General features: G+C 38.2%; 1 protein-coding gene across 3 annotated transcripts in view; it reads right to left on the bottom strand.

The window, feature by feature from the left end:
* The window catches only part of KANSL1 (KAT8 regulatory NSL complex subunit 1), a 178,740-nt gene that overhangs the window by 22,648 nt on the left and 136,786 nt on the right, over positions 1-19,306 (bottom strand). For all 3 annotated transcript variants that reach the window (XM_059148035.1, XM_059148036.1, XM_059148034.1), the window contains 2 exons: positions 8,294-8,406; positions 7,344-7,539 (listed from right to left, as the gene is read on the bottom strand). In XM_059148035.1, coding sequence (XP_059004018.1) covers positions 7,344-7,539; positions 8,294-8,406 — 309 coding nt within the window. The remainder of the gene's footprint in view (positions 1-7,343; positions 7,540-8,293; positions 8,407-19,306) is intronic.

Below are 19,306 nucleotides of genomic sequence, written 5' to 3'. Positions count from 1 at the left end.
TGTTTCAAAAAACAGAAAACAAAATGCTAAAAGCATGGGTGAAAAAAAATCACATACTGCAACACTGTATCAAGGAAAGGAGAATGTGAGGCAAAAATTACTGGAGAAGCCATAAGTCACTAAGAGGATATAATTACATCAGACTAGACACCAATGACATTTTTTAGAAAAATCAACATTATAGACTACAAATATAAGCAGAAACTACAGAAACACCACTTTAACCCAAATGCTATAAAAATTAGTAATTAAATAACGAAAAGTTTAAAAAGCAAAACTAACCATTTAGAATTTGGAAACTCAATTTGTAACTCTTGGGAAAAGAACTGAAAAACTCAAAGGCAATTTACAAATTGCAAAAAGAATACTTCACACATCAAAGGCTGTGTGGAATGCCATCCAAAACTACATGAAGAAAATACAAAAAGTTAAACACTCGTATTATTACATAAGAAAGAACAAAATAAATTAAGCATTTAAGTAAAAGGCAGCGAGGAGAGAAAAACAAAACAAACAAACAATAAAACACCAACCCAACAACCAAGAACCAAGACCACAGGAAGGAAGAAGGAATTACAAGCAACTAACCAATCTTTGAAATGACTGATAAAATAGGAAAACTGCTGACAAGATTAATCAAGTAAGAAGAGACAAATGTAATTAAGACTGAGAAATGGACATAACTACAGATAATAAGGACTTAAAAAATGAAGAATGCTTTCTCTAAAATTCTGTATCCGTTAATTTGAAAAATCCGATAGATGGATAATTTTCTGTAAAACAGATGCTGGTCTCAGATGGTCTTTAAGTTCCAACAAATTTTAAAGAAATTTAAAATCTTTAGTTTTCAAGAGCACAGCAAATGGTAAAGTGTTCTAATTCTTTCTAAGAAGTGTCATGCTACATCAAAATTAATACTGAACTTCTAAAAGGATCACCCGAGGGGTGCTTGGGTGGCACTTTTGGCTCAGGTCACGATCTCAGTGTCATGAGATCAAGTCCTGTGTTGGGCTCAGCACTGGGCTAGGGCGTGCTTAAGGTTCTCCTCCCCACTCTTTTTGTCCCTCCCCCATCCTTTTCTCTAACCAAAAAAAAAAAAAAAAAAAAAAAGAAAGAAGAAGAAAAGGCAGTATTGCCATTAAAACCAGGAATGAGATGCCTCATTGTGATCAACTATTTCCTAATACTGCTCTGTAAGTACATCACATCTAGTCAAGGAAAAGGAGTAAGAAGTGTATAAAGAGGTATCACATTATTTGTAGCCCGTCTAGAAACTTTAAAATAATCAAGCAAAACACAGAGTTCACAGAAAAGTGTTCAGTTACATAAATCAACAACACTCATAAAATAACACTAACAGAAAAGATCTCATTTGCATCACAAAAATATCAAGAATGTAGGAAATACATAAAAACTGAATGAAGTGGGGTGCCTGAGTGGCTCAGTCACTAAGCAGCTGCCTCTAGCTCAGGTTATGATCCCAGGGTCCTGGGATCGAGCCCTACCTACATTGGGCTCCTTGCTTGGCAGGAAGCCTGCTTCTCCCTCTCTTACTCCCAACTGCTTGTACTCCTTCTCTGGCTGTGTCTCTGTCAAATAAATAAATAAAATCATAGAAATAAAAACGACATAACAAAAATAACTGAATGAAGAAATAAAATACTTGGATACATGGAGAAATTACATCCTTTTAATACTATAAATTTTATCAAGGAATTTCCATTAAACCAATACAATGCACATGGATGAATTCCACTATCAAAATAAAGCTGTATTCATAATTTTCAATTAATCACAGAATATTAGTTCAAAGCATTAAGAAAATTCTTTTGGCTTGAGGACAGTTTATAAATAAATTATCAGAGCTTCTACCTCTATTTTATCTTCAGCTTTTCAAAACTTATTTTGTCTGTGTTTTGTAACAACTGCAAATGTCCACATGGCACTCCTGCTCCTTTCCAAAGTTTGAACTAGTACTTAAAAGTTAGGCCTCCAATATCTATCATAAGAAGCCCCTGTCAATAAAGAATGTATCTTATTTGATATCAAGTTATTCACTTTTACTATTTTAAGGATTTATCTGAGAGCGAGAGCGCATGTGTGCGAGGGGGGAGGGGCAGAGAACCCTCAAGCAGATTCCCCACTGAGCGCAAAGTCCAACGTGGGGCTCAGTCCCAGGACCCTGAGATCATGACAGTAGCCAAACCAAAAGTCACCTGCTTAACCAACAGAGTGACTCCAGTGCCCTAAATTCTTCACTTGTAATACAAACTCACAATTATTTTAGTTCTCTAGTTTTCAACCACAAATATCACATGACACTGTGCCTTATGAGAATGTCCTAGTACTATATGTAATGTCCTATATATCCTCAAATGTGATACAAGAGGAAGAAGTGAAACCAACACTGGAAGTTCTCCAGAATATGACTTTAAAATTAACCCAGGGCAATCCTCCTATATAATTATCTTCCAACACAGACTATATAAAATTCCAAAATCACACCAGAGCACTGCCAAATCATCTGATAAGAAATGCTACCCCCTTATGTTTATTATGTTTATATAGCAGCATTATTTATTAATAGCCAAATTATAGAAGCAGCTCAAATGTCCGTCGATAGATGAATGGATAAATAAGAGGTGATGTGTGTGTTTGTGTACACAGATACACATACACACACCATGGAATAATAGCCATAAAAAAAGAAATCTTGCCATTTGCAATGATATAGATGGAGCTAGAGATTATAAAGTAAAGTCAGAGAAGACAAATACCATATGATTTCATTCATGTGGAATTTAAGAAACAAAGAAGGAAAAAAAGCACGAGAAATAAACCAGGAAACATTCTTAGCTATAGAGAATAAAATGATGGTTACCAGAGGAGTGGGAAGGGGTGGGGGCTGGGTGGAACAGGTGGTGGGGATCAAGGAGTGTGCACTTGTGATGAGCACTGAGTGACGTATTACTATACTGTGCAACTGTAGAACTATACACTGTATGGTATACCACTGTATGGTAACTATATTCTGAAAAATTCTGTAAGAAAACAGAAACTAAAAAGAACTGTATGATCTTAGAAATTAAAAAGAAATGCTATTAAGCCCAATCTGAAAATCTCACGGCATGTTATTTTTTCTTTTAAAAATACTTGTACTATGATCTTTTATGAAATAACTTTTTCTAACAAAATAAAAAAGCAACCTTATATTGGATCCACATTTATTTTAAAACTTTTATTGATTTGAAATTTTGTTATCTAGAAACTATTGTTTTAGATTAATCTGTAAATATCTACCTCACAGAATAGCAGGGCAGGAAATAAACATTAATGATGCATGTTATAAAAATTTCCCACTTGAGTGTTTCTTCACAGGCTTAGCTAACCACTGGCATCTACTAAACCAGGCCCCTAACAGTGATGAAATACACAATACCTAACAGTACAGGCAACTTGTTCTGATCTGCACTATTAAAATAAAATGGTGATACAGGTCTACCAGTCTTACTGATTTCCATGGAAGAAACCCCACTCTCCCAATCTCAAAGCTCTCAGTTCTCCCAACTCTGACATTCATGACACCCTGGCAAGTCTTCCTTAGGACTAGAGTTTTTAAATCTATTGCATCCCAAGAGCTTTGGAGCCTTCAGACTATTTTTTCCTCTAGGATTACTATTGTTATTGGTCTGTCTTTCTGACTCCAGCATCTTTTATGGCCAATCTATTCCAAACATAAACTACCTGCACACTTTCTCTCTTAAAAATAGCTTATAGGGGCGCCTGGGTGGCTTAGTGGGTTAAGCCTCTGCCTTCGGCTCAGGTCATGATCTCAGGGTCCTGGAATCGAGCCCTGGGTCGGGCTCCCCGCTCAGCGGGGAGCCTGCTTCCCCCCACCCCTCTCTGCCTGCCTCTCTGCCTGTCAAATGAATAAATAAATAAATCTTTAAAAAAATAAAGTGAAAATAGCTTATAAAACTAAAATTCTCTAAAATCTAGATGATAAAACCAAATCAACAGTTTGGGCATTCAAAGCCTTTCATTATTTACTGATAGGCCTCATTCCTATTTATTTCCAACAAGTTTAACCTACTGAGCCCCCTTCATTGTAGTCACTCAATTTAAGATACTAAGGACATAAAAACAACCTTTTAGGACCAGAAGAAACGTGCTACTACACTAAAAGTACATCTCGATAGTTTCATTTTTTAAAGATTTTATTTATTTATTTGAGAGGGAGAGAGACTGCGAGAGAGCACAAGTGGGGTGGAGTGGGAAAAGCGAGCTCCCCACGAAGCAGGGAGCCTGATGTGGGGGTTCAGTCCCAGGATCCTGAGATCATAACCTGAGCCAAAGGCAAATGCTTATTAACCAACTGAGACACCTAGACACCCCAGTACATCTCAACTGTAAGATACATTATATTTTCAGAAGTGCTGGTAAAACTTGATGGAATAAAATTCCAGCTGTCATTCAGCTAAGATAACTGTCCTGTAAAACTGAGCAAGTTCCCTAAAGTGAGTTTTATATTTAGATTTACAGTAAAGCAGAGATACTGCAAAATATGTAGGTAAGCCAGTAACAATGACATTAAACATTTGTTTTTCATATTCCATACTTGTAGATAAACTAGAAACCACCTTTCTTGGGTAGTAGTAAATGTGGTAGGAGGGGTAAAAACAAAAGTAATTCGAATCAATCCAGAAACATGTAGTTCCTGTTATTAAGACTTTTTTTTTTAAACTTAGAAGCAAATCCTATTATTGAGTGTGAACTCAATGCCATTTGCCAACATCAGAAAATAGTTTATCTGTTAACTTCTTTGCTATCTAGGCTCTGTCATTAAAAAGTAAGCTCCATGAAGGCAAGGGACTGGGTTCACCAATGAAGCCTGGAGATTACCTGGAACACGGTGGGCACCTGACAGAGTACTGAGTAAATCTGCTTTGCAAATCCAGCACCATAAGATGATAAAAGGCAAGTACCACTGAGCAAGAATAAACAGTGAGCAACCAAGATAAACAAAATGGCCTTTGCCTCCAACACTGTCAGAACTCCGGCTTTTCTGCTATAACCAGCAAATGGATTATTTCCCCAAACTCAACATTTCTTTTGTCTTATTTTCTATGTAGTTTACTTTCCATGTCAGGGTGACTGTGTTTTAGAAACTGGCAGTGGAATCGGAGTCTTCAGTATGTTATATAAGTGCCTTCAAAAGTACATTACATTTTAGGCACAAACCAGAAGAATCTACTGTGAATAGCAACAACAAGGAATGTTTACTAGTTCACAGATTGAAAAGAATCCAGGCCACTCTAGAACACAGAAAATTTTTATAAAACCCCTAGATGTCATGACACAGTGAGACTAGCAAACTGCCAAAACGGAGGACACTATTTACCCGTGAGGTTTTTTGTTTCTGTTAAGAGCAGAGGCATGATCAAAAGCTTTCTTTCATTTGACAGTAATATACTGTTTTCTTGCTTTCCCAAAATCAGCACTTCAACCTTTAAGAAAATAATTTGTATCTATAGGACTATTAATAAAAAAAAAAAAAAAATTGAGACTCAAATGTCAATGAGAAACCTGCCAAATACTCTTTTTCTTCTTTTCTGGTACTTTGGTAATTCAGAAATTCTGAGGAATAGACAAGAGAAAAATGGCACAACCTTATAGTTATTTTTAACTTACATTGCTTTCCTTAAAAACAAACAAAACAACAAAAAATCATGGCAAAGTTCTGTAGTCCAACTACATACTGTAACATTTGCCAAACACTGAAAACCCACTGTCCAAATATTAACGGTTCCAATAATTCTCTCCCCTCTTGTCAGTTTTCTCATCAGCAAATATAATGTTAAAAGCTCTATCATAAGAAAGATTTCCCTTCAAATAAGCTATTTCTCTGCTCTCCTTTACAGAAGCATTCTTTCAAAGTGTTACCCTAAACAATTCCCTCAATTCCTTGCCTCCCATCCTTTCCTGAACCCAATCCAAGCAGAATTTCACTGTTCTCCCATCAGCAAAACTGCTCACACAGATCTCCAACAGCCTTAACCCCACCACACCCAAGAGCCAGTTCACAGGCTTCATGGACCGGGACCTGGCCACAGCATCTCACACGCTACCCTCTACTTCCTCTCTGACCCGTCACTCATTTACCTTCCAAGTAGGTGTCTCATTTTCTTTGTTTTCCTTCTACTTCACTCTTCATTCTGTCCCAGTCTCTCCCTCATCCTGAGACTGCCTCAAGGCTTAATTCCATCTGAGCTCCCCAGCAGTCCCTATTCCCTTCATCTGCTACATTTTTCTCCCCAGTACTTAACACTATAGGATATACTATTATACTTAATTTATTCTTTTATTTTCTGTCTCTACCCTCTAGAGTATTTCAGGAGCACAAACATTTCTAACTGTTTTTGTTTAGTGTTGTATTCCCAGTGCACAGAACAGACCTAGCTCACTATAGGAGCTCAATAAATATTTGCTGAATGAGTGAAGGGGTGAACAATAACCAAAGTCCTAACATAACAGCCGCTTTGTATCTGTAACTTATCAGCCACACACCCCACCTAAGCAAGTCACATGCACTTCATTAAATTTCAAACAACCCTATGAGGTCTCTAAGGCTTGCAGGAAAGAGAAGGGTTTGGGAGGGAAGCTGGGAACTGTTAACATGCTCTGAATCACGAAACTACCATGTGGCAGTGCCATGATTCAAACCCAGGTTTATCCTCTTCAAAGTTAATGCTCTTAATTACTGCATGGTATTAATTTTACTGAAGTATTATTTCATTAGTTTTGGAATAAATCCAACTCTGTTACTTAAAGAGGGAGCAATCAAAACTTTCCTGCACTCGTGAATTTATCTCCATTTTCTCTGTGAAGACAAACATTATTTAGTTACATCAATTTAAAAATTTTAATTGAGATTCTTATTCGAAAGGAAAGCATGCCACATCCCCATTTTCAGTGATAACAGAACAAGTGGGAAGCACATCACCTTCCTTCAAAGTGCTGATGGCAGCGCTTAAACTTCTTTTCTCCCATTTCTATTAAAAGTCTCATGTCAGTGATTTCCAAAACTGACTAAAGAACCACCTGGGAGTTTTTTGTTTTTCTGAAAACAAGAGTCCCAGGACCAACTGCACAACAACCAAATCAGAATCTCTAGGAAACAGGTGTCAGGAACTCAGTATTTTCTCAAGCTCCCCAGGAAACTTGGGTGGTTCGCCAAGTTTGGAAAACACTAGTTAAATGAACCGAGGTTGGCAAGAGACTAATAATTCTATCTGAGCCCGTGGCTCACCATTTAACAATGACCAAGTCTTACTGGTACTGACCTTCCTGGAAAGAGGAACGATGCTGTTGGGTCGGACAAGCCTTCGTTTCTTACAGCTCAGCACAGGACGTGTTCGGGCTGCCACACAGGTGCCATCGGTTGATGAAGAAACTAGATTGAGTCGTTGCTTTTTTTGTAACTGTTCTTCAGCATCAGAGATGTCACCTGGAATGTGGTCTGCCAAGATAGGCTGAAGACTATACAAGGGGAAGGAGAATATTCACTTCTCAGAAAACAAGGAAACAAAGCCTCTAATACTGGTTCCAACCCCCTCTGCTTACACATGTTCACAGACACAAGTATCTAGAGCAGAAGCATGTCACTTAATGTGTGTGTGCGCAGCATCTATGCTTAGTTTTAAGATTCCTGGTGGACAATAACATCATGTCTGAAAAGTGGAAGTCAGTAAGTGACCATCTCAGGTTCCAAGTGATTAAGCTCTCTTCTACAAGAGAAACGCAAATAAAGAAATTCGAGGAAATTGCAACTGGTAAGAAAATTATTAATCTTGCAAATGTTAATGAGCTGCCTCAGAATCAGTTCTTCTGTAAAATTCAATTTTTAGGGATGGGTACATATCCTTCACTTGCAGAGGGATTCCTTCAACTTTCATACAATCCAGATATTCAAATCTAGCTTACATAAAAGAGTTTATGTAAACACTTCTCAAGAAGTCTACCAAGACTAAGACCAACCATGACTCACAAAAGTAGGACCTTGTATTTTTTTCCCCAAGGTGAGTTAATTTTAGGCTATAGTGAGTAGAAGGGAAATACATTAAGCATGCTAATTAAAATAGACCTGATACAGTAAGAAGCATGCACAACACTATTAAGCAATAAGGTTTTTGTCTTTAAACCAGGGTTAGTCCAAGCTGGAGATAACTAAGAGCCCCACAGTTCATCTTTTACAAGCCTACTGTACATAGGAAGTAGAAGACCTAAAACTTACGTGTTAATAACTCCATTGACAGGTCTCAATGCTCCACATGATTTGGTAGATAATGACTCTGAAGAATGACCAGAGGCACCATGGTTTTCTAATGGCTGAGAAACAGACTCGATCTAAAGGAGAAAGATAAAAATACATGATAACATTTAACCAATAGCATCCACACTTCATTTAAATGAAACACCCCAAATTTCTGACAACTAACCTGCAAAACCAAACATGTATGACTGAGGGTAAAAAGTAAGAGAATTGGCTTTTGTTTTGGCACGAAGAAGGGTAAGGAACCAAAATATTCAACAGACTAAGATTAAATGCTAACTGATGGGGAAATGCTTTAATGATTCAATGGAACAGAAGCTTAGCAAAATAACAACATGGTAACAAGAATATTCAAATAAGGATCAAGAAGGATACACAGGTTCAGTATCAAGGCAACTAAGACCATATAGATGAGTTAATACCTGCTTAACTTCACAGTGTATGCTGGAAACCTCCTTCTAAAAAAACCATACTTTGTGTAAATATATGTGCTTAGGCTAAAATAGAAAAAAATTAATAAAAGCTCCGTGAGTAACTAATTACCTAATGCTATCAGTTAGTAATCACTGTCTCTGGACTACACAAATCAAATATATGCTTAGGACATAAGCTGGGAAAAAAAAAAGGGATGTGGGAAAGAATCTGGAGCAGTTTGAATTTGACTATTTCAAAACAAATCATGTATTCATTAGGCTCAAAGGGAGTAGGTACAGACATGAGATGTGAGTCTTATGGAGTATCTGAGTTACAGTCAATAAAGCCATAGATACACTTACCCCTCCACTTGTGTTACTGGAATACCACAGAGAAGTGGTGGTCTTTGTTTCCTTAAACTCAAAATCACTTTAGGGTGTGCTTAAGTTCTCCTCCCTGTAAATGCTACCAGTCCATATCAAAGCCAGTATTTTAAGGCTGAAATTCTGTTTTTCAGTATTGTTCAATTTCGTTTTGATCTTTTTAACCCCAGGGAGAAAACACCAAGGATCTGCAGAACAGAGCAGTTGTAGGTAACTATCAAGAAAGGACAAGAGCGGGGGAGCCTGGGTGCTCAGTAGACTGAGCGTCTGTCTTTGGCTTGGGTCATGATCCCGGGATGCTGGGATCGAGCCCCATGTCGGGTCTCTGTTCAAGGGAAAGCCTGCTTCTCCCTCTCCTACTCCCCCCACTTGTGCTCTCTCTCTCTCTCACCCCTTCTGTCAAATGAATAAATAAAATCTTTAAAAAAGAAAGGACAATGGACTGGTAAACTAATTAAAATGTTTCCATATGAATTAACCAAAAAGCTAGATCACAGTATGTAAGCAGAAAAGACATATGCAAACTACAATGAGTGAACACTGGGAAATGTTTTTAGAGACAGCCTGTACATGTACTAAAGTACCACAATCAATCAATATTACCATATCATGGCAAATTTGGCACACATACTCATTGCCTTAAATGCTTTCCTCTTGGAAAGTGGTGTTAAGTAGCAGTATTTGTAAAGATGTTCGTATCACTCAATCCTAAACATTTATTTTAAAGAAATAACCCAATAAACGCATTTCCCCAAATCTCATACACAAAGATGATTACTGCAATGGTATATCAATAATCAAAATGCTCAACATCTGAGACAGTTGTAAATTATGCTACAGCAAATCAGAGTACTAAAAATAATCACAAAAGACATTTCTTCTTCCTTTATACCAAAAGAATATTTAAAGGTTAAAAAAAAAAGTCTTTTATGTAGAAATGATTTTAGAAAAAGATTAAATTCAAAATATTTTTATTATAACTGTGATGACTATAAATGCACAAACAATGACAGGACAAAAAAACAGTGTTATAGGTAAATTTTTTAGATAATATTTTTACATTAAAAAAATAGAGGGGGCGCCTGGGGGGCTCAGTGGGTTAAAGCTTCTGCCCTCGGCTCAGATCATGATCCCAGGGTTCTGGGATGGAGCCCCATGTTGGACTCTCTGCTCGGCGGGGAGCATGCTCCCCTCCCCCCGCCCCCGCCTGCCTCTCTGCCTACTTGTGATCTCGGTCTGTCAAACAGATGAATAAAGTCTTAAAAAAAATAAATAAATAAAAATAAATAAAAAAAAAACAGAAAAGCTAGGGGGCGCCTGGGTGGCTGTCATTAAGTATCTCCCTTCGGCTCGGTAATGATCCCAGGGTCCAGGGATCAAGCCCCACATTGGGCTCCCTGCTACACAAGGAGCCTGCTTCTCCCTCTGCTCTCCCCGTTTGTGTTCCCTCTCTCGCCATGTCTCTGTCAAATAAATAAGTAAAATCTTAAAAAAAAAAAAAAAAGAAAGAAAAGAAAATCTCAAATAGCCTCCTGAATTCTCATGAAGATTTACTATTCAGGGGGAACCTCAAAAAAGCCAAACAAATATTAAGGAGTTAATATTCAGGCTGACATTGACTAGATGTGTGACTCCAGGGATGCTACGCTTTCCTAAGGTTATGTAAATTCTGGTTTAGATAAAGCAGTTTCCCTTTCAACATGAAATTTCTGTGACTACGAACTTTTTGCTGGTATACTGTATCTTTTTTTTTTTTTTAAGATTTTATTTATTTATTTGACAGATAGATCACAAGTAGACAGAGAGGCAGGCAGAGAGAAACGGGGGCGGGGGGGGGAGGAGCCTGATGCGGGCTTGATCCCAGGACACTGGGATCAAGACCTGAGCCCAAGGCAGAGGCTTTAACCTACTGAGCCAGGTGCCCCTGGTATACTGATCTTAAAAACTTCAGTCAATTTTACATTCACTTAAAAGCATTTAACATTAAATTATGGCAGAGAGATGATCTATAATATCTACACATTTTATAAGGTGTCCCCATATAGCAGGTTGAATCCTCATTTAATTAAAGTTTATTTTGTAGAGATTATGGGAGAATTAACTGGAAGGACACCTATTTAAGACAAAAATGCTGCCATTCTTTAATACGATCTTATTTCAGAAATGTACAAAAAGTCTGAAGAAAAAGCACAGAACATCAGTAATCTCATGACCTACAGGTAACTGCTAATATCTTGTTTATCCTGCCTACAGATGTATATATATTTAGATGCCATTAATATTCAACGTGAATTTTACTGATTTTCTTAGAGGAACTTAAAACTTTCCTGGACATAGTTCAGCCCCCAAATTAAAACTGAAGGCAACAGGCAAAACATTATTTAGCACAGAAATGTTTGTCAATGATAAAACAGCACATAACAAGCAATCAAGAGCATGAACCTCAGAGGGAATGTGCCTAGCTTCTAGTCATACAAGGACACACTCCATTATCAGAGGACCATGAGATAGCCTATAATCACACTGAGATCCAAAAGCAGAGCACTGGGGCAATTAGGTTCATCATTCATTCTCAAATGTAAAGAGCTTAAAATATTAACCCCAATCCTCCAACAGTGTTCCATCTGGAAAAAGAAAAACACAACTCACAACACGTATAATTTTACTTAAAGCTACTTAAATGCATTCACAATTAAGAAAAAGCAAACACTCTGTCCTGTAGCCCAGAGGGTGCAGAGAGGGTAGAGATACAGTAATGAACACTTCCCCAATGTTAAACCCATATACTAACTTAAGCTTGGTCATCACCACTGCAGTGGTTTACATCATTAGTGTTTTTAGGAAACTAATGCATGATTCAGATACAGTGTTCCAATGGGAGACTGTAAAAAGGATAAAAGACTCTCAGGCTCTCCTGTCCAGAAAGCAGGACTTACTATTGAGCTTCTCTGGAACTGTATGTGGTATTCAGATACACTCTAAGGGTACATGCATCCCACAGCCAGAAAGAGAAGAGTAGAATAACTGAAGCGGTAAAGAATATCTCTTTAATTCCACGTTTTCCAAAAGCACAGACTCAGGGGATTACCTTTAAGGGTGATTTTAAAGTACAAGGAAGGTTACTGAAGTGATTTCTTTTCTGACTGAAGGAATAAAGTAACACAGCAATGAGATTCAAATTTGTTACTCATATTAAGCAGCCATCTGTCTGATTCATCATTTCACTCTTTTGGCCAGACCAATTAAGTATGACAAAGAGCCTTTAGAGAAAAGTTAGGTTAAATTATGGCCTTATGGGGGTAGATTTTCTTGGGGTCTAAGAATTCATACCCACTCAGCTTACTCTGCCAGGAAGTAGAGAAAGCAAAGGGTAAATATCACAGGCACACACTTAACAACACATAATCTGCATAATTTATGTGTATCTTTAGTTATTCAATGAAGGTCAGGTCATAACTGCTTGAAATGCCAATTTTTTAAGTGTAACACGTTTGTTTAAAAAGCTTGACAGTTCCATTTTGGTTCCATTTTCTGACCAACATTATCAAAAAAGAAAGAAAAAGCTAACAAATTCAACTTTTATTCTTGGTTGAAAATAAACTTTTGGTTTTATATCAATTATTTCATGTTTCAAGCTCATCTCAAAGATACTTAATGTAGTCTTGTTTAAAATCACCAAAATGTTACTGGCCCTCAACAGTGTACCACTAGTCATTTCCATAAACTAGTACCATGGCCAGGAAATTGTGCTAAATTCAGAGTGGAACCTTCTGAAAATTCTACTTCCATCAAGTAAGTTACTTGAGTTTCCACTTCTGCATACTGGGACCATATATGCCTCACTTTCCTATGTCTCTATATTAAGGTTAAAAGAAAATCTCTACAGGAGTGCCTGGGTGGCTCAGTCAGTTAAGCAACAGACTCCTGGTCTCAGCTCAGGTCATGATCTCAGGTATGTGGGTTCAAGGCCCATACTGGGCTCCATGCTCAGCAGGGAGGGACAGGCAGGGAGTCTGCTTCTCTCCCTCTTCCTCTGTCCCACCCGCTCCTGTGAATGCACACGCTCTCTCAAAAAGACAAATCTTTTTGAAAAAAAAAATCTATACAATTGGGGCGCCTGGGTGGCTCTGGGTTAAGTCTCTGTCTTCAGCTCAGGTCATGATCCCAGGGCCCTGGGATCAAGCCCCACATTGGGCTCTCTGCTCAGCAGGGAGCCTGCTTCCTCCACTCGCTCTGCCTGCCTCTCTGCCTACTTGTGATCTGTCAGTCAAATAAATAAAATATTAAAAAGAAAAAAAAAATCTATACAATTAAGCAAAGGTAATTTTGAATTTTTAAAAATATATATGTATGTATGTAATCTCTACACTCAACATGGGGCTTGAACTCATGACCCCAAGGTCAAGAGTCACATGTTCCTCTGACTGGAGCCAGCTAAGCACTCCTGAATCATTTATGGTGAAAAATTCCCATCAGCACAAGGCTGTCACACACAAGTCCAAAAGCTACTGCATCACAGATTGATATTTACCCACACACTGAAAATACACATCAAAAAATTAGAGAAGTACCGCAACTACTAAAAACAGTCCTAAATTTTTGTTCAACTTATTTATCCACATCCCTATTTTAATAGTCCTAATCAGTCTTTTTTTTTTTTTTTTTAATATGGTAAATCAAATACTCCTCAGCCCCTATCACTCTACTCTTTATCCCAAAATCCTTGTTGGGCCAATGCACTATTCACTGTCCCGGGTGATTGCAAAACTCCAACCCCCCCCCACCCTCCCCACCACACCCAACGCAAAAAAGCTGTTTTGGCTTTAACCAATGGTAGAAGATTATAGCCTGGACTGTTTAAAAAGAAAAAGAGCTTACATTTTTAGCATGCCTTTCTTCTGAGAAAGCATTTATCCTTTGACTTATTATTACCACCACTCCACAAAGTAAGAAAGGGTAAAAGAAACGAGGCTTATTTTACAAATAGAAATAAACACAAATAATGAAGTCATCTGTCAAAAGCCACAGAAGCAGTATTTTGTTAAACAAATCTCAATTTCAAATCTAGTCCTTTATAAAATATTTACCCAGTAATTACCTTTCTTGGAAGAAAAAAGGGAATATAAGAAAATATACATGTCACTTACTCATTTATAAAAAAGAAATAAAGGAAAGCTAATCCAAAAACTAATGAAAATGGCCACCTACAGAAGGTGGGAACAGTAAGGAAAGAAGGAGAAAATTGTCTTTTGTACAGCTCGGACTCTGAGAAATGTAGTAATGCTTCACATACTCAAAAAATACTAATAAAGGGACATCTGGGTGGCACAGTCAGTTAAGCGTCTGCCTTTGGCTAAGGTCATGAACCCTGGGTTGTGGGATCCAGCCCCTTGTTGGGCTCCCTGCTTAGCAGGGAGTCTGCTTCTCTCTCTCCCTCTCCCCCACCAGCTTGTGGTCTCTCTTCCTCTCTCTCGAATAAATAAAGTCATCATCATCATCATCACCATCATCAATCATTGTGTGTGGGAGAGAAAAAGTGGAATATCACAGTAACAAAAGAACCTAACTGTATTTTTTTTAAAGATTTTATTTATTTATTTGTCAGAGAGAGAGAGAAAGAGAGAGTGCACAAGCAGGCGAAGTGGCAGGGAGAGGCAGAGAGAGAAGCAGGCTCCCCACTGAGCAAGAAGCCTGATGTGGGACTCAATCCCAGGACACTGGGATCATGACCTGAGCTGAAGGCAGCAGCTTAACCCACTGAGCCACCCAGAACCAGAACCTAACTGTATTATAGAACAATTACATAGCACACTGAAAGGATGAGGCAAAAAACTTAGCCGAAGTAAAACTTCAGAAAACAGAATTTTGACTGCATGTTAGAGGGCAAAGATATTATACATGATACTGTCCTCTGGTAAGTAAATACATTCTCACAGCAATATGAGTTGGCAATTATGAAATTACTTTGTGTGGTAAAAATGAGTATCAATAAGGAAGGAGGGAAGGCTGTGGTGTTGGACTGTTATAAATATGGACTTACAGTTTCTTTTTTTTTTTTTTAAAGATTTTATTTATCTATTTGTCAGAGAGAGAGAGAGAGTGTGAGCGAGCGTGCGCACTAGCAGGCAGAGGCAGAGAGAGAAGCAGGCTCCCTGCCAAGCAAGGAGCCCGATGCGGAACTCAATCCCAGGACTCTGGGATCATGACTTGAGCAGACGGCAGTGGCTTAACCGACTGAGCCGCCTAGGTGTCCCTGGACTTACAGTTTTTAATATATACCACCCATCTGCGTACATATGTATGTATATACAAGCTTGAGCAAACGTATGTTTCCCAGCTTTGTCTGTTGAGAAGTCCTAGAAGCAATGACACCAAGCAGCAATGAGCATAACTAGTCCCCAGATCTTGGTTTCTGAACTCTGTTGCCCAATAAAAGGAACCAGGGCTGGAGCAGGTAAAATACAAGATGAGCTTGGAACATCTTTTGATGCCTAAAAGTGAATACTCACTGAGGAGAACATGTTGAAAAGACACAGGAACCAAGATGAAAGAGACCCAATACGAAAAAGTTGTCTCAACAAGTAGAGCAACTGAATAATAATAGTAACAGATTATATCCGTAAAACAAAATTAATATCCATGAATCCATTCTGATATAAACATCTGAATAAATACATAAATAAATGAGAAAAGACAGCTCTTCCTAACAGAATCCCAACTAATACAGAAAATTATTCAGTAAACACCACTAAAAACTGTCGCAGGCCAAACCCACTAGGTAGATGATAAAATTGTGATTAAGGTATAATGAGCAACAGAATAGGACACAGTACTTCTCACGAGACAGACACTCATTACGAAGGGAAAACACCTAAATTTATAGTGGGGAAGGCTGGCAGGCACTGCCTTAACCAAGTGAAAGAAGCTATCACCACCACCATCACACATCCCCAGTAGAGAGCACTGAGAAGGGCACGTTATTACTGTGATCCATGTATAACCTCTAAGTGACTCCAATTGGGAGGAACATACAAAATAAAAGACCAGTATTTTTGTACTAAAGCCATGAAAGACAACAAAGAGGGGGAACCATCACAGTTTGGAAGAGATTTAAAGAGAAAGGACAACGAAGTACAGATTTTGGACACCCCCCCCCAAAAAAAATCAGTGAGAAAATGAATGAAATTTGAATAAAATCTGAATAGTATTATATCACGTTAATTCCTGGTTCTGATCATTCTACAATGATTATGCAAGTTAACCACACTATAGGAAGCTGCGTGAAGGGTACATAGGGACCCCATGTGCTACTTTTTTAACTTTTAAATTTAAAATCATTTTTAAAAAAGATTTTATTTATTTATTTGACAGAGATCGCAGGTAGGCAGAGAAGCAGGCAGAGAGAGAGAGAGGAGAAAGCGGGCTCCCTGCTGAGCAGAGCCGGATGCAGGGCTTGATCCCAGGACACTGGGATCATGACTGAGTAGAAGGCAGAGGCTTTAACCCACTGGAGCCACCCAGGTGCCCCAGTTTAAAAACGTCTTTTTTAAAGGAGAAAAGTTAACTCAGCAGTATTGAGTAAAGCAAATTTCATCATACAAAAAACCAGGATCAGGGGGCGCCTGGGTGGCTCAGTAGGCTGAAGCCTCTGCCTTCAGCTCAGGTCATGATCTCAGGTCCTGGGATCAAGCCTCCCATTGGACTTTCTGCTCAGCAGGGAGCCTGCTTCCTCCTCTCTCTCTGCCTGCCTCTGTGCCTGCTTGTGATTTCTCGCTCTCTGTCAAATAAATAAATGAAATCTTAAAAAAAAAAAAAAAAATCTAGGATCAGTCTACAGCTTCCTGTCCCCTTACAGGATAAACTATATAAGCTCATTAAGATAAATACAAAACCCATTATGAACTGGCCCAATCATTCAACACTCCATCAAGGAAAAGTATTTCTAGTTCCTCTACAATGCCAGACTCTCTCAAGCCTTTCATATTACACATGCAGTATCTTCTCTGTTGGAAGGGACAAGGACTCAAAACTAGTACATTCTTCTCTATTATGCTACCTCTCCTGACCTCCCTTAGAAGTGAGAATTCTTCCTCTTTATTCCCCCGTTATATGCCTGTTTTAAGACTATAAAAGCTCTCAAAGGAAGATACCTGGTTCTACTAATAGGTGTTTCCTAGACACACAGTAGGGTCTGGAAAAATAAGCTTTAACCAAACATTTATTATGGACCAAATGCTGTTAAAAGCAGAGTATACTTCTTCAACAGCTAATTATTAACCATTCTAATGAGGTACACAAACAGAGCAACTCTTACCTAAGACTCCTGAAGGCTGATATGCATGGAAATTCATACAGACTTTTACAAAGTCATATACTATATGTACTGGGTTAAGTGCTTCAAAATAAAAAACAAATCCAAACCCAAAGAATGTGAACACCAAGAATGAACTGTAATGTAAACTATGGACCTTGAGTGGCTGTGGTTATGTCAATGTAGGCTCATCACTTGTAACAAATGTACCACCTTATGGGAGATATTAAGCATGGAGAAGACTACCCAAGGCAGGAGTACCATTCCAGGCAGGGGGTAGATGAGAAATCTCTGTCTTCTGCTCAATTTTGCCATCAGCCTTAAACTGATCACTCCAAAATAGTCTTAATTTTTTTAAAAAATCAAATACATTAATACTTCTGCTTCAAAAGGTATAGATAATTAAAAATATAAACAGTCTTAACAAATACCACTTCATGTCAAATTTTGCTGCCAAATGACCTTGATGCAGGACTTAGGAAAACCACTTTTGGTTCTCAGAGATCTCTGGAGTTTGGAAATTGAGATAACAGAGTAAGGACTTACATTATTACTCCCACTTCACACAAGAAGGTATGGGAAGTGTGGGGGAAAAGCAGTGTTCTACACGCGTCCAAAAGGTCAAGGTGCCTGGCAGTGTTGTTTGGATCTTTTACTTCCTCATTTTTAAAGTAATTCTATCAATTACTGAGTTAGGAACGTGAAAATTTCTAAATATGATTATGGATTTACCTATCCCTTTAGTGTGCGTGTACTTATGCTTCACGTACTGAAGCATCCACCTTCATGACTCTTCTGCCTCCCTGATGAAATGACTGCATTATCAATGATAATGATTACATTATCAATGCAAAATGTCCTTTTTCTTACCAGTAATCTCTGGTATTACTGTCTTAAAAAACTATTTAGCTATTATTAATATACCCACAGCAGCTTTCTTATGCTTACTGTTCATTAAGTATACTTAAGTATACTTCCCCCTGTCCTTTTCTTCCCTATAGATCTGAGCTTCCACCTGTTATTATTCACCTTCAACCTGAAGAAAGTTCTTTAACATTTTTCAGTGCAGATATTCTGCCAACAGACTCCTCTGAACTTTCTTTTATCTAAAAAGGACTTTATTTCACCTTTATTTTTGAAGAATTTTTTTTAGCCCTGTATAGAATGTCAAGGGGCAAATCCTACCCCCATTTTAATGACCTCACCCCATCGTTGCCTGTCCTCCATTGTTTCTGAATAGAAGTCACCTATCCTTAACAATATTCACTTATATGGAATGCATCTTTTTACCCTCTGGCTACTTGTGAGATTTTCTTCATCTTCATTATCATCACGTTATATTTCTCCTGCTTACTATTTTCTGAGTTTCTTCAATCTCTAAAATTATCTTTTTCATTCAAATATCTAGCCGTTACTTCCATAACTCCCATCCCTCCCCACCAGTACCACTCAATCCCTTCTCCTTCTGGAACTCTAGGGATACATACTTACTGTTTCCCCAGGACTATGGTCATTTCTGAGCAGTTCTATGTTCAGTCTATTTTTTAATTGGATACTTATGTGCACTGACCCTTTTTAAAGATTTTATTTATTTGAGAGAGAGAGAGAGAAAGAGAGTGAGAGAACACACATACAAGGGAAAGAGCACAAGGAGAGGGACAAGCAGAATGAATGTGTGCTGAGTGTGGAACCCGTGTGGGACTCAATCTCATGACCTTGAGATCATGACCTGAGGCAAAATCAAGAGTCAGATGCTTAACCAAGTAAGCCACCCAGCTACCCCGCAATCCCTTCTCTTCTGTAAGTTTTCAAGCTGCTGTTCAGTATAACAGTACCCTTTTTACTCAGATACTGTACTTTTCAATT

The sequence above is a fragment of the Mustela lutreola genome, chromosome 15, assembly GCF_030435805.1.
Source record: "Mustela lutreola isolate mMusLut2 chromosome 15, mMusLut2.pri, whole genome shotgun sequence".
In the NCBI taxonomy this organism is placed as follows: domain Eukaryota; kingdom Metazoa; phylum Chordata; class Mammalia; order Carnivora; family Mustelidae; genus Mustela; species Mustela lutreola.
This window is presented reverse-complemented; position numbering and strand designations above follow the sequence as displayed.